General features: G+C 43.0%; 1 protein-coding gene across 1 annotated transcript; it reads right to left on the reverse strand.

The window, feature by feature from the left end:
- Positions 1 to 14,916: 14,916 nt before the first annotated feature.
- Positions 14,917 to 26,402, reverse strand: ATF3 (activating transcription factor 3). The gene is made up of 4 exons (XM_084622703.1): positions 26,121 to 26,402; positions 21,072 to 21,315; positions 19,618 to 19,725; positions 14,917 to 18,114 (listed from the first exon to the last, which is right to left on the reverse strand). Exons 2-4 carry the CDS (start codon positions 21,309 to 21,311, stop codon positions 17,917 to 17,919), a joined length of 546 nt encoding a protein of 181 aa, XP_084478829.1. The 5' UTR covers positions 21,312 to 21,315; positions 26,121 to 26,402; the 3' UTR covers positions 14,917 to 17,916.
- Between the last annotated feature and the right edge of the window lie 1,286 nt (positions 26,403 to 27,688).

A 27,688-nucleotide genomic window follows, 5' to 3' on the forward strand; every position in this document is an offset into this window, starting at 1 on the left:
TGCTCTCCCTAGCTCCTGCTTCCTCATTATGGCCATAAATAAGGGAGAAAGGGAATATGACTAGTTCCACAGCGATCTCTTCTATTCTGACAGACGTACATGAGTAATAAAAATATATGTAGTTTATACACTTATGTTATAGGGGTGGTATACATTTTTCAGATTGGTTTCATGTGAGCTCATATATTGATTCATATATGAACTATTATGAAAGTGTCCCTTTACAGTTATTACTGTCTAGAGTCATATGTATCATATATGAAACATATGACATATCTATGTAGATTAAAGACAACTCTGTTAACTTCATTAAGCAAAAATTCACATGACTTTCATTGCAACCTTTAGAACCTTATACTGTTAGCTCTGTAAAGGTCAACGTTACAGAACTATTACGTAGTTGATGAAAAATGCCTTCTCTGTGTTTTGGAAAATACTTCTGTGTCATTCCATTAGTTCTCATTATATCATGATTAAAAACGTGACTTCAAGGAGCACAGCCCAAAGCAAGGTATCCTGAGTTATAGTGTCATCTAGTGGCAACTGCTATGTAAGTGCTTGAGCTTGACAAAAAAGTGAAAGTGTTTCAATTCAAGTCTAGGGTTTTGAAATTACAATAAAAGAATCTGATTTTTACCTAAGTACCTATTCCTGATGAATCAGAGCAAAACACACACACAAAGGCCCCAGTCCCACAATCTGATCAGTCTGAACCTTGTATCAGCACAGAGTCTCATTGAAAGTCCATGGCAGTCAAAGTGCAGGAGCGATGACAAAGTTATTAAATTGTTGTCAGACAAAAATAGAAAACTCTTAAATGCTTTTCCAATTTACTTGATTTGGCTTATAACTTTTGGAAACACTTTTGAGTTACAAAAAGTTAATTTTTACAAGATTGTCAAGCCTGTTAAAAGCAGCCAAGACCAATACTAGCTGAGCAGTTAGTCTGGGTGACTGTTTAGTGTTGTTTTACAGTTAAAGGGCCAAATTCTGCTCTGATTTACCTCTCATGAAACAATATCCCATACTGACAAAAGTTCTAGGATCCCCCGTGAATGGTGGAAGGCTTGCAAGGATAAATTATTCAAGGTTTAATGCAAGAAATATGCAAGGATCATGACTCGCATATTACATTCATGATCCTTGCCTCTTCGCTTCCTGTACATTAAGTACTTGGACTTTGCTGTATGAAGTTGATGTCAGTGGAAATGTACAGGATGTAAAATCAGTGGAGAATTTGTTCCAAAGAATTGTGCTATTGTTTGGGGGAGGGTAGTACTTAGTTATTAAGGGAGAAGGCTGCTGTGAGCAAAGTGCATTAGGGAGTTTCTGTTTCAGTTCCGCTCTGTGCTGCCTGCCATCCACCAAGCAAGTGTCTGGTTGCAGCTTTTGAACAGTTCACAAGAGCTCATCTAAGGACTGTTTGGTAAAAAGTGTGTGGTTGAAATACCACATTTCATAGAAGGAGATGCTGAACGGAAACTCCGCATTTGGACTGTTGTCTGCTGTGTTTCTTATTCACCACAGAAGGAATGGTAAAATACCTCCACAGCTTTACATGATTCATGAAATGCTACTCTCAGATAAATGCCTACAGCTCTTGTTGAAGTCAGTGGGAGACCCATGCACATACATGTATTAAAGACTCTCAGAGTCACAGTTATTAGTATATATTTTCGAGTAATCAAATTATATATCAGAAATAGATTAGCCACTAAATATGAGTAAAAGACATGGGTTCATGAACTGAATTCTGCCCTCAATTATATGCCTGTTAAAAATCTGCTATCAATTTCACTCCTATCGAAGTCAGCCATTGTAAGTGAGGGCTGAATTTGGCCCCTTATCATTAATACCAGCTATGAGAAGAACTAATTCAAGAATGTGTTTTCCCCAACATATTCTCCAATACTCCAGCAGAATCCCAAGGATTTCTTGTGTTCCCTTCTTTATTCCAACTACCCTCATCCATATGCAGGATAGCTATCCTTCTGATAGAAGAAGATGGCATGTAGTTTCTCAGGTCTATCAATGTCACTCCTGAATCAGCCAGAAAGGTCACTAGATGCAAGAAGCTCGCTCTCTCTCCTCCCACAGGATGAGTGTGTTGTTGCCCAGTGATTTATTTGAAGTGAGGGTAAACCAGGGAAATCCCCTCTTCTGAATGATCTGCTTCCTGGCTGTAAATGTTCATTTGTTTCCCAGCCCCAAAGGATATATTTTCCCCCAGGTCATTTTTATATTTTTCTGTGGTTTGTATTGTCATTTGCTGATTATGACATGTCATTGATTTCTGACAATTGACTTAAAATGTTGTATGGCATTTCTTCCTTTGTCCCTGAAGAATTTCACACAGGAATAATTGATACTACCACTACAATGCTTCCCATCTCTGCCAGCCCAGGATATTAGGACCTGACCCAGTCCCAAACTCAGATCCTGGTCCCAAATCTTTTAATAAATGTTACTGGGTCTCTCTGACAGAGATGCTTGTAACAATTTGTCCTTGTCTTTCCCAGGTACAATAAAGCATCTTCTTTCATTTTATTACTCAAACAGAGATTCATGACAATGGTGGTGAAAAGAAACTGGCTAGCTCAAGTTTATGAAAAGCTAGTTACGGTTTTCTGACTCAGTATTTAGTTTGAAGCTGCATTTCTAACTCACTAATTGTTGTTCATGTACCAATCTAAAATATTACCTGTAGGAGACTGTGTCTAGAACATTTTAATGAGAAGATGGCAGAAGCCCCTGGAAGATCAGTTAAGCCTTGAACTCTCCACGTTAAAAAACCTCACCCGGAACCTGTTTAAGTCTGAGGGTCATTACTTTGTCTTGACTTGTTTTCTTAGCAGGGAGGTGAAGAAAGGGTGGTAGGAAGAGTATTGAATGTGTTTCCAAGACCCCAGAATCTTATTCATTCTCCTATATACAGTCCCAACTCCCTCAAGGACCTTGATCATAGTGATTTGTTTGTTTCTGTCTGGTGAGAAAACAATTATGTAGCAATCAGAGCTAGTCAAAAAAAATTGAAAACTAGTTTAGTAAATATACTTAAAGTTATTTTCAGTTCAGAGGATATGGAAAAGACGCATTTTCATGACTTTTTATTAATTGTTTTTCAAAACATTTGTGAAAACCAAAAAATGTTATCAAACTTATTTTCAAAATGACACCCATTGAATACTTTAATTGTCCCCCAAGCAGATTTCATCTATCTAAAATAAGAAAACCACTTCTTGTACAGTAAGCCCACCCAGTGGGTCACTAGAGAGTAATACAAGGCCCTCTCTGGTCCCCACGTGTAAAATGGGGATAGTAACACTCCTTTCTTCCACCGTTTGTCTCTCTATTCTACTTAGATTATTAGCTCTTCAGAGTAGTGGCCTCTCAGGATGTGTTTGTATAATGCCTAGTACAATAGGGCCTTGATTTCAGTTGGGGTTTCTAGATGCTATTGTGATAATAAATGAAAATTATAATAATATTTATTACTATATTATTACTGTATTATTAAGCATGTTGGGCCACATTTAATGGTGACTTAAATAGTGTATGAGTTACTCATGGGGGGAAATTGGTCCTAAAATGAGTGTATGTGATAAAATGCAGTAACGTGAGTTGATTTGGTATGCAGTGGGTATGCAAAACAAGCCTAACAGATACTAAAGTGGAAGAAAGGTGGTAAAGAGGGACATCAGCTAATGGGGGACTGTAATATACAGAGTGTGTGTTTAGTGAGGACTTTTCTACTGCCAATCTCCTTTTAGTGGAGGTGGCTGGTTACTAGCCACTAATGGGGCTAATCTGCAACAATAATGCTGCTAGCCACACTATAGGCACCGTGTAGCAAGGCAGCATGCAGTAGCACCTGCTGCCACAGGGGGACTCCTGTTGGGGCTCTAGCAGCCTGGCTACCATTCAGAGGCAGCAGGCCCTCCTCATAGTGACTGACTGCACCTGAAAGGGAGGCACACAAGAGGGAATGCAGCCTCTCTGCAGGGGCTCCCTGCCATTAGAAGACCTGGTGTCCATGGGCTGAAGGTAGAGGCAGGGGGAGAAAAGGGCTGAGGGTGGGAATGAGCTTCTTGAGCCTGCAGAGTGGTGGGTGTGCTCTAAGTTGTGGTGGAGCATGTGGACAAGGGTGCAGTGCTGGTGGGGTGGAATGGTTAGAGGTTCTTTCTCCCAGTGTGGGGAGGATAGGATGGTGTGCGTGGGGTTTGAGATGGAGGACAATGGGGAGGTTCTGGGTTGAGTGCAGGGGGGAATGGTGTATGTATCAGAGAGAGATGGTAGACCACTACACTGCAAGGGGAGAGTGGGGACCAGTATAAAACAGTAAAGGGTCACAGAGGGATAAATACTGTTTTCTCCTACACTGCTTTACTGAAAAGTGTCCCAGTTTTTCCTTTGGAAAGGCAGAGCGGTGGGTGCCCCATTCTCCTCCCACTTGCCCTCTTCTCTTCACCCTCATCTGCCACCAAAACGGTTCCTTATAATGTCCCTGGTACAGTGTCACTGGATTTGACTTTGAAAGTATGATCATCCTGCAGGGGAGGGCAGAACAGTGTATTTGGAAGAAGATAAGGACAATGTGCTACCTGCAGCCACATCACTTATTGACACCTGCCATTACTGCCAGGGCCGCCTCTAGGTTTTTTGCCTCCCCGAGCAAAAATTATTTTTTGTTTTTGTCCCGGCGTTTTAGCCCTATAACCGCTGGCACCGACGCGACACGGAAATTGGCGTGAATGGCGCCGATAGGGTGGCACAGTACACACAAGTAATCGTGATTCCTGATTTAATTAATCAATAACTGTTAACATTTACACATTTACGCATGTTCACATTATGAGTGACCATGTCACGATGTGACATGATATTTTTCACGTCACGATCCTGTCACACTACTGGGGATTTTTATGATCTTCATGTATTTTTTTTTGTTGTACATTGGTGGATTTTTCTGAATGCCGCACCTGGAAATGTGCCGCCCCAAGCATGTGCTTGCGTTGCTGGTGCCTAGAGCCGGTCCTGATTACTGCCTGTTATATCTCCACTTTCTGCCCCTTGGCATATAAATTACATTCATGTTGTACCCCAACAAACGGCAGATTTGTGCAGGTTACTCTGCCCTTTCCATGTGTTTATGAGCAATGTATAACCAGCAGGCTGATTCCAATCTTTCATACTCAAGTAAGACCACTTAAGTCAATGGAATTACTAGGCTTGCCAGTTTTGGTTGGACGTATTCCTGGAGGTCTCATCACACAACATAATCTTTAATTAAAGATTAATCTTTCATTCCTGGAGACTCCAGGCCAATCCTCGAGGGTTGGCAACCACCCTAGGAATTAGCCCTGATTTACTACAGTCTGACATCAGGATCAAGCCCAACATATAACTTACCCCACCATTTAGTCACCATTTAACTTGGCCCAGAGACTTCCAGACCTGTATGCTTACCCCATTTCAGAATTTGGCCCACTGTCTCCGACTGTTGTCATGGGGGCTGGGTGAACAAGAGACAACTTTCAGAGATTGAATCTAGCTCACTAACACAGTGTAGTGCAGCACAAACAACACAGACTCACTCGCCAAACTCGGAATTTTATTTTAATATTTTAATTTGAAATCTGATTGCACCAATCCCTGGAGTTATTTTTAAATGATTAACATTATTCATGATAGCTCATGCACATTTAACAGTTGTATCTCTGAAAAGGTTTATTATTCTAATATTTCACATCTCTGGCAATAATTCTGTGTTAATTGCCCAGAACAGTTAGTCACTTGGGGATTATAAATCAAAATATGACACTTAATGTTTTTTCAATTTACATATATTGAACGTTCAATTAACCTGACATTACAGAGCACACAAGATAGTCGGTGAGTGTCCATTTTACTCGATGAATGTGGATTTATTACCATGATTTAGAGAAACAGAATTACCTTTTCATAAAGTTTGGGTAATCTGTCTTTCCATGCAAGATGCTGTTATGGTCACCTAAGTGATGTTACGAGAGTGACCCAATAAAATTAATTGGGTCCTTTTATACAGAAATAATTTTTAAAGGAGTCTGGGCATAATACTCACCTTCCATTCTTTTAATAATACATGTACTCATCTATCTAAAATTAGAAATACTTTCTAATTTCCCAATTCTTGTTACTTAGCATTCAGATGCCGTTTTAATACTGTTTCTTAACAATATTTAACACTTATTTAGAGATTTTTATCTCCAGAAAACTTCACAAACTTTAACTAGCCAAACCTCCTGTAGTCTGATTTTATAGATGGACAAACTGAGGCACAGAAGTGACTTGACCAAGGCTGCCATGTTAGAACTGGATTAGAATGAAGAAGTATCTGGTGTCGGGTCCTGTACTCAGACAACTAGATTATGAATGTCTCTTAATTCTGAACTCATGTACACAATGGCTTGTGCTTTTGATGCTGATGGTCCTGGTTCTGAGCCTGGTTCCAATGCTTTTGGAATCTGTAGATATTCATGGCACACACAGGGTGTGGAATCACCAATGTGGCCTTTTAGTGATCGGTCCTTCAATTCGTGCAGACGAACTGAGAAAGTTCCACTGGATTACAGCTTTCCATGACCTTGGAGGAAGTGAGGACAGCATTTGTTTCTTCATTATTATAATTATTTTACTGTCATTAAAGTAGAATAAGCAATGGCACAGTTACATTATTAGCAATAGCAGGTACAACTCAGAATTTTAAAAAAGATAGGACAGATTCTTACCAGAATAATAACTAGTAATGGCAACAACTGGCTGTTTTTAGTGGCATTATGTATATTTTTTCTTTTAATTTAATTTAATTAAGTGTGTCGATGTCACGTGTAATGATGCAGACAGAAGGTTTTAAGAGCTCATCAGGCATGTAGTGTACGGGCAGTCATGTCACCTGGCTGTATCTCAGTTACCCCATCTGTAAAATGGGATACTGGTACTTGCCCACTTTTATAAAACATTTTGAGATCTGTGGCACTTAAATAAAAGCAGACTGGTTTTTCAACGGTTTAGAGTCCCAGCAGTTCCCATTGTCTTCATTAGGATTCATGGGTACTCAGGACTTTTGAAAATCAACTGACCCATCCAACCCACCCTGCTCCTTGTCCCCTGACCACCCCCTCCTGGGACCCCCCGCCTCTAACCACCTCCCTGCGACCCCACCCCCTATCCAACCCCCCCCGCTCCCTGTCCCCTGACTGCCCCGACCCCTATCCACACCCCTGCCCCCTGACAGGCCCTCCAGGACCCCCGACCTACTTCTTGCCCCTGACACCCTCTCCCGGGATCCCCGTCCCTAAGTGCCCCCCCAGGACCCCACCCCCTATCCAACCCCCTCTGCTCCCTGTCCCCCCCCCACGGGACCCCCCAACCCCTATCAAACCCCCCCGCTCCCTGTCTCCTGACTGCCCCCCTCCCTGAACCTCCGCCCCATCCGACTGCCCCCTGTCTGCCCCTGGGGACCTCCTGCCCCCTTGCCATGCTGCTCAGAGCGGCAGGACAGGCTTATTGGAAAGCCTGGGAGGTGGGCGGGTGCAAGCCATGCTGCCCATGTGGCAGCGTAGCTGCAGGGACTGGGGGACAGCACGGGAGGGGCTGGGGGCTAGCCTCCCCAGCCAAGAGCTCAGGGGCAGGGCAGGACAGTCCCGCGGGCTGTAGTTTGTCCACCTCCGGTCTAGAACCTTTGAAGTTCATTTCTAAGAACACAGGCTTTTCCCACTCCTTTAGTAGTAGTAGAGAGCTCCTTTAGTAACAGGTTCTATTTTCTATCTGTAGGACAGCCACATCACTCTCATTGACACACACAAAGTTGCCTAGCTACTCCTGGGAGCAGGAATCTGAGGCAATGTCAGGAATGGCAGACTTAACTGAATGTCTTCCCAGCAGCCAGCTCACTGTTCACGTGCTTGTGCTTGTGGAAGAAAAGAATTCGAGGCTTCCAGCTGATATACTAGAGTAGAATCTTATCTCCCATTCAGTATCAGTGAGCTTTCATAGTGAAGGGGCCAGCTATAGTAGTGGCCAAACTGTCCTCTTTTTGCTTAAGACAAACTCTGGTTTATCATGTTGATGCTTCTGCAACTCAGGGATGGTTGCAGGTGCCTTGAGTCCCTAGGCAAAGATGGAATTTGAACCTCCTCATAATCCCAGTCATTCCCTGTTCTACCCACCCAGTCACCTGTGACATTTTTTCACCAAGTCATTTGTCTCTGTTTCCTGCCCAGTTATCTGCGACAGGAACCTTTCGTTCCCAACTGCATCCCAGAATCTTTCCATTGACTGCCGTGGTACCACTGCAACCAGTGCAGCCGGATTCTGGGGCTCACCTGAGACCCAGAGGAGCCTGCTGCTCATGAGTAAACAGGATGCAAGGATCATAGGCGGCGACGTCTATGGGCCCATGGTGCCTGGGCACCAGGAATATTCCTGGCCCGGGGCCCAGCTCCAGCACTGTTTGAGGTCAGGTCTCTCCCTCGGCCCTGCTTTCCACCCCCGGGCGCTCCCCCCCGGCCCCGCGTGTCCCCCAGATGATTTAAAATGGCCCCAGTCCCCCACCCACCATGGGTAGTGCAGTGGAGCTGAGTGGCTTCCTGCCTGCTTACTCCATGTGGCTGCTGGCCCCTCCTTGTGGCCCCTGGGCGGGGTGGGTTGGGTCTGTGTCCACGTGCGCTGCTCCCACCCCGAGTGCCCCTGCGGCCAATAGGAAGCTGCGGGGGCAGTGCCTGGGGGTAGCAATGCGCGGAGGCCCCCTGGCCAGCCCTGCCGAGGAGCCCCAGGTAAGCACTGCACCTCCCCCATCTCCTCCCAGAGCCTGCATCCCTACCCCTTTCCCACACACCCCCTCCTGCCCCCAAACTCCCTCCTAGAGCCTGCACCCTGACCCTTCGCACTCCCTCCTGTCCCCAAACTCCCTCCCAGAACCTGCACCCCCAGCCCAGCCCAGAGCCTGCACCCAAACTCCATCCCAGAGCCTGCACCTCTCAACCCCTCCTCCTGCACCCCCACCCCTTGCCCCAGCCTGGAGCCTGCAGCCCTCACCCTCTCCTGCACCCCCACTCCCTGTCCCAGCCCGGAGCCTGCACCCAGCACCCAAACTCCATCCCAGAGCCTGCACCCCTCCTGCACCTCAATCCCCTGCCCCAGCTCTGGGCCTGCACCCTAGACCTCCTTCCCCCACCCAAACTCTGTCCCAGAGCCTTAGGCAGGTGGGAGACAGAGTTGGGGGGGGTGGAATTTGGGGGGGGGCCTCTGGGTGTTCTGGGCACCACCAAAATTTCTACAAACCTGCCACCCCTGGCAAGGATAACACATTTCTGGGAACAGGGAGGATACTGGGTACACAGAAGCTCCACAGACAGATATGTTCAGAACTGTCCTGATGGTCTGGCTGTGGCTATTCCAGTGGTGATCCAGTGCCCCTTTAGACCTGGTGCTATAGACATCCATTTACGTAGCCTATGCTTAAAGCTGCTCCTTCTGATACTGTGGAAGTGGTAGGGAGAACTTGAGGGTTTGGCTGCAGTGCGGAGAGGGGAGAAGAGGAAGAGTGAAGGAGGAACTGAAGAGAAGGAACTGCTTTTTTTGCAAGGGAATTGAACGTTCATTTGCTGGAGAGATGTATGTTTAGTTTAGTTCATTGTTAGGAAGGACTTTTTTCACATCCTCATCTTCTATCTCCAATCCCCATTCAACAACCTCTATCACAGCGAGGTATCCTGGCCAAGGAGGGCTGGATATGTCTCCTCTGGAGTACATCGATATAGCTTTTGGCTCAGCTGGAGGGGAATCAGTTAAGAGCCACACAAGGAGCTTGCAGGAACTGAATGCACTAACCTCTGCAGTCCTTCCTTTCCTCCATCGCCCTGGGGTTGTATGCATGACCTCCACAGTACGTACAATGATATGTTAACTTGCAATATATTATTCAACCATGAGATGTCTCTATGCTATACAGTTTCCAACGAGGTGTGGTCATAGAATCATAGAATCATAGAATATCAGGGTTGGAAGGGACCCCAGAAGGTCATCTAGTCCAACCCCCTGCTCGAAGCAGGACCAATTCCGAGTTAAATCATCCCAGCCAGGGCTTTGTCAAGCCTGACTTTAAAAACCTCTAAGGAAGGAGATTCTACCACCTCCCTAGGTAACGCATTCCAGTGTTTCACCACCCTCTTAGTGAAAAAGTTTTTCCTAATATCCAATCTAAACCTCCCCCACTGCAACTTGAGACCATTACTCCTCGTTCTGTCATCTGCTACCATTGAGAACAGTCTAGAGCCATCCTCTTTGGAACCCCCTTTCAGGTAGTTGAAAGCAGCTATCAAATCCCCCCTCATTCTTCTCTTCTGCAGGCTAAACAATCCCAGCTCCCTCAGCCTCTCCTCATAAGTCATGTGTTCCAGACCCCTAATCATTTTTGTTGCCCTTCGCTGGACTCTCTCCAATTTATCCACATCCTTCTTGTAGTGTGGGGCCCAAAACTGGACACAGTACTCCAGATGAGGCCTCACCAATGTCGAATAGAGGGGAACGATCACGTCCCTCGATCTGCTCGCTATGCCCCTACTTATACATCCCAAAATGCCATTGGCCTTTTTGGCAACAAGGGCACACTGCTGACTCATCCAGCTTCTCGTCCACTGTCACCCCTAGGTCCTTTTCCGCAGAACTGCTGCCTAGCCATTCAATCCCTAGTCTGTAGCGGTGCATGGGGTTCTTCCGTCCTAAGTGCAGGACCCTGCACTTATCCTTATTGAACCTCATCAGATTTCTTTAGGCCCAATCCTCCAATTTGTCTAGGTCCTTCTGTATCCTATCCCTCCCCTCCAGCGTATCTACCACTCCTCCCAGTTTAGTATCATCCGCAAATTTGCTGAGAGTGCAATCCACACCATCCTCCAGATCATTTATGCAGATATTGAACAAAACCGGCCCCAGGACCGACCCCTGGGGCACTCCACTTGATACCGGCTGCCAACCAGACATGGAGCCATTGATCACTACCCGTTGAGCCCGACAATCTAGCCAGCTTTCTACCCACCTTATAGTGCATTCATCCAGCCCATACTTCCTTAACTTGCTGACAAGAATACTGTGGGAGACCGTGTCAAAAGCTTTGCTAAAGTCAAGAAACAATACATCCACTGCTTTCCCTTCATCCACAGAACCAGTAATCTCATCATAAAAGGCGATTAGATTAGTCAGGCATGACCTTCCCTTGGTGAATCCATGCTGGCTGTTCCTGATCACTTTCCTCTCATGCAAGTGCTTCAGGATTGAGTCTTTGAGGACCTGCTCCATGATTTTTCCAGGGACAAGGTCCCTGGTAAACAAGGGAGACAAAGCTGGAACACAGGTTATGTGGAAGCCTGTTTGTGTCTGTAGTTGTAGTTTTCTTTTCGAAATGTCTCCCGTGTAAGAATGTCTTTGATTCCTTATATCATGACAATGAGTTGCTTCTTGTAAGAAGCCCTTGCCTTATTTGCTTCACATCTTGTGTGAATATATATATGTTCATGGGCTTCGTTAGTGTGGCATATAGAGAAGTACAAAAGTCTACAAGACACTGCATATGTGTATAGGTGGTGTAATTATTGTATTATTTGAGAAATAATAAGTGATCATGTAACTAAAAACTATTGTTTGGGATATACAGAGGGGGGCAAGGTTAAGCTTCTGCTTGCAACTTAATCATTGACATTTCCTGACTTTTGAATGCTTGATTATGCAACCTTAATGTTGTTTAAACTTCCTGTGGAATGGCTTCTAAACATGATGGGATGGGATGGGATGGTCATAAGCAAACACTGAAACATTCTGTTCATTCAAGTAACAATCTCTAAAGTGAAGTGAAGCGGAGGGTCAGTGCACAAAGAGACAGGAGGCTCAAGAATGCAACTGAATGCTGCTATGGGAAATAAGATAAAAATAACTACTAAGATAAATGTACAATGAAATAACTTTTCTCACTGCTGTTGGTGCAGAGAGCAGCATGATGTTTGCATGTTACTTTAAAAACAAGTATAAATCTTTGACAACACCCAACTTTCCCCCCCTCACTTTTAGCTGTGAAGTCTAGTCTTTAGACACTTTCAGAATCTCCACTGATAACTGATTTTTCTAACAGCAGCATCCTTAGGATGTGTCATGCAAGAAAGAGCATAGAGTGCCTGCTTGTTAGAGCAGGAAATGTAGCATGGACAGCCCCAAGCACTCTAAAATCATGAGTAAGGCCCAAAAAATCGTGAGATTTACTTACAAATAATGAAATTTTAAAAATATATATATATTGGGTTCATTTTATTTGTCTTGTCATTTCTAAGCCTTTATGATAACTCTGGTCACATTGTCAAGCTTTTCTCTGCAACCATGAGCACTGAGATGCTCACCTAATTGCATGCTTGTAGGATCTGGAGCTTTAAGAAGAACACTCGTGATAAAATCACAAGAGTTGGCAATACTGGGACTGGGAGTTAAGACTTCAGGGTTCTGCTATTAAATCCACCACTGGCTTTCTGGATTTCTTTGTGACATGGAGCAAGTCACTTACTCTCTCTGTGCCTCAGTTCTGATTAGGTTAAAGTAGATTTAAATAGGATAAAGATCTCTCACTACACCAGCCAAGGAGGAGTGGGTGCAATGGGAGAGCACTGTTTACACAAGCCAGGGAGAGCACGGTCCCAGTGGATTGCACTCCAATCCACATGTGAGTTCCATTGAAGTCAGGCATTTGCAGAATTTAGGCCAATGCTAGTAATATGGTCCTTTCTACTGAACTGTGTTTGACAGTATTAGTGAATGTCAGTTGCAAGCTCTTGCCACCTGCTGCGTAAAATAAGAGAAATGTAGCAGCAAGTCCACAGTCCACATTGTCAACTGCAATCTCAGGGCCCAGTCCTGCAAACACTTGTACGTTAGCTTAACTTTACTTTCACAAGTAATTCCTTTGATTTGGGGATTACTCCCAGTAATAAAGTTAAACACATACATAAATATTCACAGGATTCAGGGAGGGGAGGAGGAGAGAAAAGGACAGAGAGGTGCCTAATTGTGCGCCTTTTAACAATTTCACAAGATTTGAAGATGGCATGTGAAGTTACTGCTAACCACCACTAGGTGATCTCCATCAGTAACATTTAAAAAGCATAGTATAACCATAACTAGTTATTCTGTTTTTTGCTTTTGTTCATTTTAACATAATTTAGATTGTGTTTCCCTCCTCTAATTACATTTGTGCGTGATTTCTTTCTATGAGTTTTGTAACCATCTATAAGATCTTTCTTCTACAAAAACATCAAGACCAGAACATCTGCTATCTGTGATCTTTTAAGATTTTAATTGGTAAAGCTACAAACTTATAAAATGCCAACCTATACTCTTAAAGTCTAAAATAGCCCCTTAATTTGTTCTAAAACATGGAATTAATGGTTATTTTTATTCAGTTTATGGGAGCTTCTCCCCTTTAATTAATTTAATTGACGTTCTGATTATTTATCCCAGTGTTGTTGAACTTGCTTTCTTGGGCAAAGTGTGTAAAAATAGGTTATGAGGATAGAAAAGACACAGAACAAAATACACTCATTAGTGGGTCTTAGTCATAGTGAGCCCCATCAAACTTTTGGAAAGCCCCCATTCTGCAATGCACAATTAGATTTTTTCAGATCATATGTTTGAAAATAAATATATAATATAAATACAATTAACATCAGCAATGTCTAGTCTGTTGATGAGTCTTTTTAAAACAAACCTGTGATTAATAGTTTGTGTTGAAGGTAAGTCAGAAGGCAAGAAGGTGGCTTACAAATTTACCAAAGATAAAATGAGACAGGAAGTCAAAACCATACTAGCTAAAGCATGATTGCAATCCAAATAACAGCAGATAGAAGAAAATGGGTGAGACTGAATATATACATGTTGGCTGGTGCAAGTCTTTTAAAGGGATATATTGATAAGGAAGTTCCATTTATAAAGAAAAGAGATGCTGTTGAAATTGGTAGCCACAAATTCCACCTATCTATCCAATGTCTTTCCTAGTAGAAAGTCCAGTTGAAATTTTAAGCTGGTTTCAGTTGGCCAACTAGGTTTTGGAATGTTGCAATGGATCTCTTAGTCTACTGGATTCTGGGGCTACTGATATTTAAATAACTCCAATCTACTGGAATTTCCACTGTGTTGAGGGTTTTGCTTATTTGCAAAGTAATCAAGCTAAAATTTTTGGTCAGCACGAGTAAGTGCCAGTACACTTTCATTTAGAAACTGTAGTATGGATGTAGGTGCTCAGTTCTGAATATACAAGCTTGCATATTTTAGCCATGATTCTTAATGTTTTCCCAAATAAACAACCAACAACAAAATCCCCAAATCCTCAACCTGCAGTTTAACAGTTTGCACTTATATAACACATTCCATTTTATCATCCTAAAGCAATCTATAAATATGAAGATCTATAGCAGCCCTCTAACATATGTATGATCCCAATTTGGCAGATGAGTAAACTGAGCCATGGAGAGCTAAAGTGACTTGCCCAACACCTCACAGCATATAAGTTCTGGCTACGAATCCCATGATGCAACTACTATGCTATGTATAAAACCAGCAGCCTAGCATTCCTGGGTAATCCTACAATAACAAAACAGTGTGTATACCTGGAGGAATACAGAGTTCAGTAAACCATGCCAGTTTCAACTTCCAAAAACTTGTTGTAAACCTAGAAAACATTTTTTAAAATAGCTTATTGTTCTTCTAAGAAAAGAAATTGTTTCCAGACTTTGAATGAATCTTAGAATGAAGTCACACATGAGCAAATGTATATTAATTATTTTTTATTAAAGTATCAAAACATAACCTTGAGAATAGAAAACAAATTGCTTTTAATGCTGTTTTAAAGATTCTCCTGAATAAAGTAGACATTTACTAAACCCATGCAATGCATTCCTCATGTCTAGACATTTTTGTAGACATTGCTTTCTTGGGTATATTCAAATTAACTTCAGTACCATAACTTATGAATTATACTTGCACATACACACGGGTGCACGCACGCACGCACGCACACACACACACACACACACACACACACACACAGTGCAAAGCAGCTATGACCAAAGAGTTAGACATAAAAGCAGAATATCTTCTGACAAAAGTAGTGATACCACATTAACATTTGGCATGCTAGTAAATAACATTTATGTTTAACTCAAGCAGCAAATGCAGGACGCCTGCGTCACCATAATACAGTTAAGAGCAACTGTACAAAATTCCTAAAGAAGAGACAAATTTTGTGATTATATTGAACAGTAAATGAAGCCAGTCCCTATACTAATACCTCATAACAGCATAAGTGACAAACTTTTTTTTATTTAGCCTTTGCTGATATTTGATGCACAAAGGACAAAGCCAAGGAGTTTGTATCTGGATTATGCCTAGATCTACTGCTTCTATATTACAGAAGTCAAATGCTAACGAAAATTCATTTGACAAGGTTATTGAAATACATTCTATGTATTTCCTGTGTCAGACAAACAATGGGCCAAATTTATCCATTGTGTAACTCCAGTTAAGCCAGTGGAGTTGCATGAGGGGGCTCTGTTCTCCAGCCACAGGATCTGAGAAACTCTCATTGAAGTCATTGGAAGTTCCAAATAATATGCAATGAGAGACTTGGTCCCCAGGACTGAACGTGGCCCAATATGTTGTATTTTATACATTCACCTTTCAGGTACTTGAAGTACATATTTGAAACATAATATAGGACATTACAATATAGGACATTACAATATCCAGATCTTAGGAAAGTGTATTAAGAAGTTCTGTTGCAGAATATAAAAATAAAAAAAGGATCTGGTATGATATCTGTTTTACCCATCTGGGGCTTGCAAAGTAAGAAGCTGATGGTTGAGGTATCTATTGGTTTAGCCTTTAATTTTAAATTGTATTTAACACTGCAGAACTGGTGTAAAATATTATGTACTGTAAGCTCCATTCTTATGGTTTACTTCATTTAAAATGCATTATTAAGCAATTAGACACCACTGATTGAGATATGAACTCTCTGAACCCAATCCTGCAAGATGATCAACACCTCATGAGAGGCAAGGATCAGGCACTTATACTTTTTAAAAGTGGTGTCCCAAATAGAAGCGTTGAAGTTTAGAAATATATAATATTAGACACCAAAAAGTAAAAATAAAAAAACAGTACAACACTTGTGTTTTCAGTTTTGTCTTGTTTGCAATATTTATTATTTCAACTTCTTAGGAATATTAGTGATAAATAAGGATAATATTTTCTTTTACAGAAAACTGTAATGATAATATTGAATAGGATTAAACAATCTGAGGATTTCACAGAAACATCAGAATTTAAACAAACACTCATAACTCTAGCTCTTTAGTCCAGCAGCTCAACTAATAGTTCAAAACATCTCAGGTTAGATTTTTAAAAAAGTAAAAAATAGTTACTCACTACATCACCAAGTTCTAGGCTATTCTTGGATTCTAAATAGCATTTTGGTTGGCTACAGTTACCACTCAAATGTGAAAGAAAATTACTACAATCAGAATTCTTTCCCCTGTATAAATCTGGCAATAAGAAATAATCCTGACAGGGTGAGAGACTTCAAACTGTTGCTCACATGAGTAAGAGCTACCTGTGGGACTACTTGTGTGAACAGGATTGCTAATTTGAGTAAAGGTGTGCATAATCAGCCCCTATGTGATCTAATGCAGTAAGTCTTTTCCATTTCTATTTTCTGAGATTCACAAACTTGGGGTTCAATCCTGCAGTCCTTATTCAAGCAAAAGTCTTATTGAAGTCCCTTCCTGGTTAGTTCCCTCTTCCCAAAAAGTGCAATTCACCCATGTGCAGAGGGCCAGCACAAGGTGGATGCATTATTTAAATTACAGTTATAGCGTCAAAATAGGGCTTACATGATGTATAGCCCTTGCACCTGCCCTCTGCACAGGGGTGAATTTCACCCAGAATGAATGATAAATGGGAGTTTTGCCTGAATAAAGATTGCATGCTCAGAACCTAAGACATCAGGGAATCATTATATTTTTCAAGTCTATTTTTACTGTAATTTTGTTTCCATAAAGTTCTTTGAAATACCACACATATGAGATATTATACTTTGGGTGCACAAAGGCCAAGGTGCTTTCCTATTTTTCATGGCAAAATTGCAATTCCTGAAGAACAGTGAGGGACGTTCCAGTTCAGTAATTGCAAACTTAGTTACATGGACATCTGGCAAGAAACTGACACTTGTCACAACTATCAGATTTCTCAGAATCTGCTGCTGAGTCATAAAAAAATCCACACAAGTGTTGTGAAGAAAAAAAAAAAAGTACAATGTTTAGTTTGAAACTAAAGTCTTTGCAGCATTACGTTAGACTACAGTCCCATCACATAGCAACACATTCTGCCAGAAAGCATCATTCTGGAAACTGCAACACTTTAAAAACAGTCTGAGTGTGCTTTCCCTACCAGCAACAAGGAAAGATAGTGTCCATCCAGCACAGCTGTCGGTACAATGTGCATCACTGGAAGTCATAGTGTTCTAACACAAACATCATGAGTGCAGGCACTGTACACTAGCAGAGACCTAAAACTTCCGGAGCTGTTGTCTGTAGCTTCTAGGAACAGCAAGTATGACAAGTACTAAAACCTAGAGTTGAGGCAGAGGACTCTGACTTGATGGAGACCAAATCTTTGGAGAGGAAGAATCACAGCTAAGCCAACATGATCCTTCCTGCTTAACAAAGCAATCTCCCCTGCCTAATGGTTCTAGGCTAAAAGGATCCTACAGATACACAGAGTCAAATCCTCCATGGTTTCTGTTTTTTTGGTGTAAAGATGCACTATGAGAACTCTTGGTTTGCCTTAACCCTGCAATGTTCCTTCTTTGATCTGTTGAATAAAGAGGTTTCTTTCATCCTCAGGTGTCCTCCCGTTCTGTGCTCGAACTATGCAAGTGGGCCTGTGGAGATTGAGCATGTATATCAAATGTTGCTTCTCGTTCTTTAGCTCTTCAATCTGGGCCTTTAGTTCTGCGTTGATAGTTTCCAACTTTTCTGATTCCTAGCCACAGAGCACAGACATAAGTATTGCAGTGAGTATTTTACATAGTTAACCATAATGTTATTGTGGTTGCCACCCTTTATTGGCAGCAAAGCATGATGGCTGGGTTGGAAAGAAACTACCTGCTTCTCAATTAGTCATAATTATGCAGCTGTACCTCACCAGTATATAATGGTCTAGAGAACAGATTCAGACAATGGCCCTCTTTGCCCTTTAAAGAAATATGACAGTGGTCACAAAGCCAAATTCAATAGAGCTACCTGCCAAACATTGCTTTGGCCAAAAGGAAGCTTACTTGCCACCACACACACACAGACACAGAGCCATTATGAACTCACTAGGCCAGTCCAACGGCCAAGTGGAAGTTCCAGTGAGCTGCACCCCAGGATCTGAATCCTTGCTTCTAGCCTGGTTCCTTGTTCCCAGGCCAGGAGGGACTTAGAGCATGGGGAGGCAGAGCATTCATTTTGGGGTAGGATGATAAGAAGCGGCACCCTGCTTTTCTCTGATAAGCCGCTCTGACCAACACAAGGAGTGATGTTAATGGGCTCCCCACGCTTTTCTGAAGAGACAGTCACAGATATGGGGCCTTTGAGAGACTGTTTAGTACTCTTAATGCACTAAATACTAAACGCTTCTAATCACAAACTTGCTAATGGAGACAGACATTAGAACCGTAAGGGATACTTTGTGCCTATTCTTGTGTCCTCTGTGCTACCATGTGTAAATGCTCTTGTCTATAGGACTTTTATGACATCATTACTGTTTTGCAGTGGCATAAGCTTATGGTATCAATAAGTAATAGTACATAAGCTTGTGATTTGTAAAAGTTACTTCTCTGAAAAGTTCAATCAGAAGTGTTAATTATAAACCAAATGAGATGCAGCTTTAATTTGTTAAGCTGCTACATCAGTGATCATTTCTAACTGGAGAGCCATTTCATAGAGAAATCAAGTTTTGGTGCATGGAGTAAGCATAACTTATTAGAATCTATAATGTACATTATGTGAAATGTAATTTTAATTCCTCATGTGTTCCATTTACATTTTCAGATTAGTATTATCCACATATATAACATTATCACTCACTAAAATTGCAACAATTTTTTCTTCTCCTTCCACAGTTATTTTTCATCTATCTTTCATTGTTAATAAAATGTGATCTAAAGGCATTTGGGTGAAATTTACCCCAGTGCCCTAAGATTTTGCACAGGCCTTGTGCCAGTCTGCTTCACAAAGATGAATTTAACCCATTGGTGAATTCAGCTTTCCAACACTCAAGTGAGGTGGCTAAATGTCTCCACTTTACAGTTGGGGAAAAGAGGGCAAATGACTTGTCCAAGATCACACAGGAAGCCTGTAGCAGAGACAGGAACAGAGTCCACATCTCCTGAGTCCCAGTCCTGACCTTTAGCCCGAAGACATTGTCCAAATAATGGAACATTATTGTTCCAAATAATGGAAAGAGGAAATAGGGTGAGAACAGTCAAAGTCAGTAACTTACTTTCTGCAAACATTCTGTTTTCTCCTTCTTTTTGTTGCGGCATTTTGCAGCTGCAATTTTGTTCCTTTCCCTTCTTCTCTTTTTCCTTTCATCTTCTTGGGGTGAAAACTAGCAAGATTCAAGATGCACATACTCAGCATGATGCAGTAAATGCAGAATAATCATGTTGATAATTGCCGACTTTTAAAATAATGGTAGCACTAATATGTTTGTGACCAAGACAGAGCATCAGACACCCTAGAGGTATGCTTCTGATCTCACAACAGTGTAAATCAGGAGTAACTCCTCTGAGGTCATCATTGTAAACCTGGTGTAACAGATCAGAATGAGGTCCTCTATGTGTCACATTCTGAAGATTTATTTAAGCCAACATTTTTAAATTAAAAATATATTCAGATTTTATTCTACTGACTAATGTTTAATTCCCTGAAGTCAGGAGGAGTTTTGTCTGAGTAATAATGATGTGTAGAATCAGGCCCCTAGTCTGGTGGTTGGATAGCAGAGTACTATGCCAGTGTCTAAGATCTACTAGCTGTACTCAACCCAGCCATCTTTACACATTGAACGCCCTCTGACGCCAACAGGAGTGTGGAGTGGGGATCAATGGTTGTGTATGGAATTCACAAAAAGTTCCACTCTTTGCACTCAATTCTGCTCTCAGTTACTCCAGTGTAAACCCAAAGTAACTTTGGCCCTACGGACCAGAGTCTCATCTCACTTGGATTTTACACTGGTATAACTCCATAGATTTCAGTGGAGTTACTCAAACTTATACCAATGTGCATGAGTTCACAATCTGGCCCCCCACGAGGCTAGGAATGGCACAACTAGTTTCTTCAGAAGAGGAAGAATTATACAGCTTATTATACAGCTTAGTGCTTTCCTTTTGGCCACCTGGTAGGTTCACAACCAGAAAACTGGTTTACAACCAATTCACGGCTACTGACCAAACTTAAGCTATGTCTTCACCACAATAAAAGGTGTCTTTTTATATTGAGATAGTGACCTTGATATAAAATCCTAGTGGTTGATTTTACTTCGCTGTAGCGAGCTGAGGAAAGTCAACCCTTTACCTCCCACCTGCAGATGACCTCAACTAACTAAATCAAGGTTAAATTGCAGTGACTTGCTCCAGGCCCTACAGCAAGTCAGTAGTGAAGCCAGATCCAGAGTAGCCTCTAGAGATACTCCCTTCCATTAATAAGGGAAGTTATTACTTGTATCAGGCTAAAAATAAACTGGCCCTAACTGAAATGAAAAGTGAAATCGTGTTTCACAGTAGCACGTAAAGAAAACAGAAATAAAGAAACACTAGAGCACTGAACACAGTGACAGATTTAGTCCCCTGAGGACTGCCTGTGTTTGAGTTTATATCATTCTTGGTCGTTGGTATATTTAGTGGTCCATTAAATCAGAACACTAATCAAACGGAATTATCATCGAAGGAAAAATACCTCTGCTTTCAGAACAGACATTTCAACAGGTCTTTCCAACACTGTCACTGTATCCAATGTGGAAGACATCCTGTGGGATAGGCACTTATTTTGGATGGCAAATCTCAATTCTTCCTTCACCAGTGGGGTTAGATTTGTGAAATCCTCAAACCCCAGTGATGCTGTAGGAGACAAACAGGGAACAATTGCGGAGGCGCTGACTTCTGATGCAGATACCTGGCTTGGGTTTTGGAGCATCATTTTGCTGAAAAGGAACAAAATAAAAACATTGAATAGTCTTTCAATAATCTTAAAAAGCCAAACAGATTTGACAGAAGAGAACTGCATTTTCCATAACTATGAACCAATCCCTGCATATTTTTTGCATAGGTTGAGGTGACATTCTTACACTATTTATACACATAAATAGTGTATATGTATACACACACATTTATAGATTTTAGAGTCTCATGGAAAGGTGTGTGAGTTGACACTGTAGTTCACGATGGTTGCAAGAGAACAGTTACTGTCTACTTTATAAGGAGTGATCATGCATTCCTTGAGCAATTCAAACTTCCATTGAAATCAAGCAGTGTAGGCTCAGGTCCTAAGTGAATGCATCTATATTTAATCAATTTTTAAATGGATGTATGTTTTTTAGATTCTATCTCATTATGCAAGTCCATTTTCAGGATCTTTCTGCAAAGTAAAATGGCATTGTGAATCCTTCAAGCATGGCAGGCTGTGTGACAATAATATTGGGGTGTGAGGGAGGAAAGGAGAAGGACCCGTAGAAGGAAAATGGCAATTGAAGAGGTTTTAAATTTTAAAACTGTAAAAAGACAAAATTAATGGTTCTCTCATACTAAGAGCTGTACCTCTATATTCGAGCTTGGAAGGAATGGGATAGATCCTGGCTTCAGTTACACCTGTGTAAATCCAAAGTAACTACACTGGATGCCTAGATTTACATGGATGTGACTGAGCGAGATTAGAACCTGGTCCACAGTTGTTCAGATCAAAAGATAAATTCCTGAAAAGCAGTTTGTAATAAAAGTTGGCACAAGCATAAAGAGCTATATATGCTCAGAGGTATCAAGCCAGAGGTAGAGTTGGAGGGAAGGAATAATGCAAAATGTGAAGTATATTTTATTCTTTTACTCTTGTGAAATCTGAAAGTACCCTTGCAGACCCTTAAAATTAAGGTATTTTAAATGATTAAACATTTATGGCCAGATCCTCCATCACTGTAAATTGATGTACAGTAGCTGTACTAAGTTCAATGGAACTATGCCAGTTGACACCAGTGGAGGATCTGACCCTTATTTTTTAAAAATTGGATAAAATTCAGATTATTTTACCATCTTGCTTTTTCTACTTCCTCACAGCATGCAGTCAACTGTATATCTTGTAGTCATGGGGTTACTATAGTATTACCTGTTCTTGATTCCTTTGGTAATTATAGTAAAATCAGTTGCAATTAACTCCCTAGCAAGTAAGTAGACAACTGCCTCAGGGCATCTCTGTACGTAAGTGAAGGCTCTATGTAGTCAGCCTAGATTTGTGCACTCACCTTTATGTCAGTGCTATAACTTTGCAGTTTTGGGTGTGGTTGAAGATTATGTACTCTAGCAAAAGGCCAGATTCCTCTCTCAGTTATCCAGAAATTTACTCTAGATTTACACTGGATAATTGAGAGCAGAATCTGGGCCAGAGCTAAATATTTGAAAAGGGTAAATACAAAATCCTAAGGTTAGTGAACTACCAATATGTAGAATTCCCTTGCCCTGGCCACCAAATCCCAGGTTTGGAGGCTTTCCAAAAATTTTCTCATTTTCAATAAAACTAGAAGAACTGAGGAGTTCCCAAATTCTCCACATGAAATCCTGGCCCTACTGAGGTCAATGGAAAATTCCCACTGATTTCAGCGAGTCCAGGATTTCACCGTCATTTATTAAAGAAGGGAAAATTCCCTGGAACTATTTGTTATTCCAACAGACCTTGGGAAATTTATGTAAATTTATTCACTTCAGGAAGCCCCTGCTCATGAGTCACATCTTAAGTATTGATACCCATTAATCCTATAATCTCAGAGAGCTAGAGGATACTCATCTCCAGCAAGTTGGAAACATCCCTCTGATTTCCAGCTGACAAACCAACAACAGCATTTACCATTTAGCATTTCACCAACACATTCAAATAGGTTCTATTTTCCAATGGGATTGAACCCATCATTGTCTGTGGATAGAGGAAGCCTTAGCCATGTGCATTAGCTGTCACTATTGTTTTTGCTCATGGTGATAGCTTAATTCTATATGGGTAATTCTGTTTAATTCACTCCAATCAGAGATCTAAACAAAGCCATTTCTCCAGCCCACCCCAAATAATTAATTGTGCTAATAAATTTTCAGTGCTGGTGGTAGGTCTGTTTTTCTTAAAAAATAAGTGGATAAACTTTTAATTAAAATCAGCATTACCACCAAAAGAAACCAAGAATATTCAGAGCTTTCACGGAAAATATCTTGAGAAATATTGTCCATGCTGGATTTCCATTAGTAATTTAAGGAGTTATTTTCAAATATCCACTAGCACTAATGAAATTCTGCTAAAATCCCTTTGATAACCCTATTTGCTTTTACTGGTGTCTCCTTGATTTAAGAGTGCTGGGGAAGTGTTCTCTATGGGCACCCTTGACTTTAGAACTTGCAGCTCCCCTTGGTCTGAAATAACCCAAGTCTGTTGACCTTCAAAACGGGCTGGAAAGCATCTCTACTTACTCAGGCTTTAGGAAAGAGAAGTGTTCGAAGGGGCTGAGGTCTGTGGGTGGGTAGGTTTGTGGGAGTACCGTTTTGGGTCAGTTTTGCTTTAGTGGGGTTTGCTGCTAGTTTCCGCTTGTTTTTTGTAACCAATTTTGTAAACTCTTTGGGTCAGGGACTGTCTTTTTGTTCTGGTTTGTACAGTGCCTAGCACAGTGGAGTCCTGCTCCATGCCTGGGGCTCCAGACGCTATGATAATACAAATAATTATAAATCAGAACTACAACAGAGGTACAGAGAGTGCTAGATAGATACCTTTTGTATACTTGATAAAGCAACATAAAATTGAAATGTTGCTATTTTCTTCTGTTCAAAAACATTTTTTCTTCAAGATGAAACATACAACTTTCTATATTACACTAGTGTAATAAGAGTTAAAAACTTGTTTTGCCTCCCTTTTTTCCAGTCATCTGTCTGTACATTATCTTAGGCTGTAAGTTATTTGGGGCAAGGGCCTGGTTTACTCTGTAAAGCAACTAACACACTTTGGCTTGTTCTATAATTAGCCCAAGAAAACAATCACATCTAGACCTTTTTGTTTAACTACAGTTCCATACAACTGCATGGATCCCAATCTGGTGAGGTGCTGAACACCTTCATCTCCCATTGAAGTCATTGGGAATTGGAGGTGCTGAACACCTCACAGAATAGCACCACAGAGGCTCAATTCATCTCTGACACAAGAGCAAGCTACTCCATCAGAAGCTTATGATCAAGAAAAAACAGTATGTTTCCTGATGAAGATCCCATTCCACAGTTTGTGTAATGGTATTTTTCTCACCACTTTTAGTTTTCACCTCTCACATTCTGACATTTTATGTGTCAGGGCACATTCTCCATTCCAAAGTCCAAACTCAGCCTTTATGTTATTTAAAGTGTCCTTCAGTTTAATGCGAATATTAAAAATGAACACTTCAGGTCACCCTCACTCCTAACTTTCCTTTAATTTAACTGCAGATGAATGATTTAATTGTATTTCCTTAGATGAATTCATTTCCCTCTGCTGCTGACGCAATAAACCCTGTGAGCCATACCGGTTAATCTGAAACGGCATTAAGAGCAATTATAGTTCACAACCTCTGCGCACTCAAATTGACCTTTAGGATTCTGATATCCCTTATCATTTCTGCCTCCGCATCTGCTGGCTTCGAACTTCTCTGCTGTTGTTGCTACCAAGTAAATCGATTTCACACAGGAAACTCGTTCTGTGTAACAGTTTTTCTGTTGCGTCGTCACTCAACCCTGCTCAGTTAGGCAACAGGTCAGCAACTGATCTTGTTCATGTCAGTCATCGGAGGGGGGGGGGGAAGAGACTATTGTTATCTAATTATTCCCCACCTTGCAGGATGATATTACTTCTCGTCTGTGTGTCCCCTAATCAAATCATCCAAAGAGGTCAATATTTCCCCCAAAATAACATCAAGGAGAATAGCTCCACCTGGGACCTTACAACACTTCTGTGTAGCCCAGCCCAGGCTCAACAGACACAGCCATTGCTGGGTGACCCCCCTTAACAGAAGGTGCTTTGAGCTCTTGGTTCCTAACTTTTCTCTCTAGTCTGAACGACTGTATCGCAGCACAACCTGGGCCGTAGCTTGCGGGCGCCGGGCGCGCCGCGGCACGGGAGAGCCGCGCTCCCTGCTGCAGAGCAATGCGCCGCCCTGTGGGCTCGACCGCTACCCCCAGCCCCAGAGAAAGGAATGAATCGGGCACTAAAGCGACCCGGGCCGCCCAAAGGGGAGAAACCCGGTCTCGCGAGTGAAGGGGTGGGGGGCAGATGCGCAGCCCACCCCCCCACCGAAGCGGCGCCCCTGGCCCCAGCGAGAAAGCGCCCGGCGGGTCAGACGCGCGGCTGAGCGCCCCGGGTGAAGCCGAAGCGGCGGTGGCTCGGGCGAGCCGCGATCGCCCCGTCCCAGCGGGCTGCGGAGCGTGTCAACCGGGGGCATGTCTCGGGCGCGTGTCAGAGACGCCGAAGCGGGAGAAATGGGGGTGGCGGGGCGTGGAGGGGGGCTTTTTTTCTTGCGCGGGGCCCCAGCCGGAGTCAAAAACTTCGCTCTCCCGAGCGCACTTTTGCTTTCAGTTGCGTGCTCCGCGAACTGCCCAGCCCAGCGAGCGAGGCGAAGAGGAGGGTGTCCCCCCTCCCCCCGCCCCGGCTTTCCTCGCCACTGTCAAGTTCCTTAGCAAAGTCCTGCCTCCCCCGCGGCGAGCCGAGTCCCCGGCTCCCCCCGCCGCTCCCCTTTCCAAACTCACTCACCTTTCCCCCGCCGCTTCTCACGCTGCCTGGCCGCGGCTGGGAGAGGCGGAGTGGGACCGAGCAGGAGCGAGGCAGCGCCGGGGAGCAGCGGGGCGGCTCGCTCGGTCTGCGCGGCTCCCTGCCGGGCGCTCTGGCTGGAGCGGCTCCCTGCCGGGCAGTTCCGAGTTTGCCGCTTGGAGAGCTGCGGCGGCTGCTTCCCGGTGTGTGTCTGAATCTCTGGCTCGGCGAGAGGTTGCATCACCCTCCTTATATAGGCGAGTGGGCAGCGCTGGTATTTACTCTGGCGGCGAGTCCTGGGCTGATGTCATGCTATTAATAGCTTCGCCGAGAGAGCGAAGGAAGGGGGGGCGCAGCGAGCAGGGGGCGGTGATGCAAGGCTCCCCCCCGTCCCCACCAGGAGGAGGAGCAAGGGAGCTGGCTCGCCTGCACACACGCTCCATAACAGGACTGCAGCCGCCTGGGCTAGCCGCCAGATGTGAACTCCTGCAGCTGCGTGTCAGCCTCATGAGCCAATGGTGCCCAAGCCAGCTGCATGACTCCAGATCGCTGGCATCCTGCTGCAACGGGGATGGGCAGTAACGGATCGGGGGGGCGGCGGTGGACTGAGGGGGCAGAACTGGTTCGCTGAAGGGACCTTTTAGGAAAGGCTTTGTCGTTTTTCTGTAGCTATTTAAACGGCTTGAAAATCATCCCCCCTCCCCCGCTTAGATCAGCCTGTGTGTGTTTGTGTAGGGGGGAGAATGTGTAACTGTGCATCAGGCATCTGTGCCGGCCCTTTTGGGAGGCAACAGTGTGAGACTCCCTAGCCCCGTGTGTGTGGTATTGTGTGTGTGTGTGTGTGTACGCGCGTCAGCCTTACCGGGCTGCCCCTGTGCAAGGGGAACAGCGTGAGCCTCGCGCGTTGCCACAAAAATACTACAGCCCGCCCCGGTGTGGCTCTCCGAAGAGTTCGTCTCCGCTGGAGATCCAGCGGACGGGATGAGAGGCGGGGACGGGTCTGTCCGTAGCATGTGGGGATGGGGAAGGGGCATTTCTAACAGAGAACCGAATTCACTTTGGAACGTAAGCCTCCCCTCAGAAAACTGTCCGATCCGCGGGTGAAAATTGAGAAGATTTCTAGAGAAAAATCACTTCCCCATTCTCTTTCCCCCGTACGGCGCAGATGTGCTTCCTGAGATATTTTCGGCATGATCTGCTGTTTGGAATTCCGTACATTTACAGGCTTTTACTAGGAATCGGGTGCGTAGGTGAGTGGGGCTTTTTAGTAATAAAGGCAAAGCCCGTTTTACGGTAATGTTTGAAGGATTATGAAGTTTTCAAAAGAACTGAAAATGTGACCCCGTGTCACTGAGATGTAGTTCCCCCAATTTCAGGTGCCACCTAAACGTTCAGTGTACAAATTGCGTGGGCTGACTTTAATTTTTACCCATAAAGATTAAAGACCTCTTTGCTGACACATCAGGGAGCTTAAAAATACCTTTCCTTAAACAAAGCAACTAACAATATCAGACGAAGCCAGAGGAGGAGGACTTAAGGGGAGGAGAACGTTTTCCTTTTTTTCATTTCAC

This window comes from Lepidochelys olivacea (genome assembly GCF_965140295.1).
Source record: "Lepidochelys olivacea isolate rLepOli2 genome assembly, chromosome: 3".
Lineage (NCBI taxonomy): Eukaryota > Metazoa > Chordata > Testudines > Cheloniidae > Lepidochelys > Lepidochelys olivacea.

Coding starts and splice junctions, on each gene's coding strand:
- ATF3 (XM_084622703.1), bottom strand. CDS start 21,311: ATGATGCTCCAAAACCCAAGCCAGGTATCTGCATCAGAAGTCAGCGCC. Junction 19,726..21,071: donor TGTCTGTTCTGAAAGCAGAG/GTATTTTTCCTT, acceptor GAATCTTGCTAG/TTTTCACCCCAAGAAGATGA. Junction 18,115..19,617: donor AAACAGAATGTTTGCAGAAA/GTAAGTTACTGA, acceptor CTCTGTGGCTAG/GAATCAGAAAAGTTGGAAAC.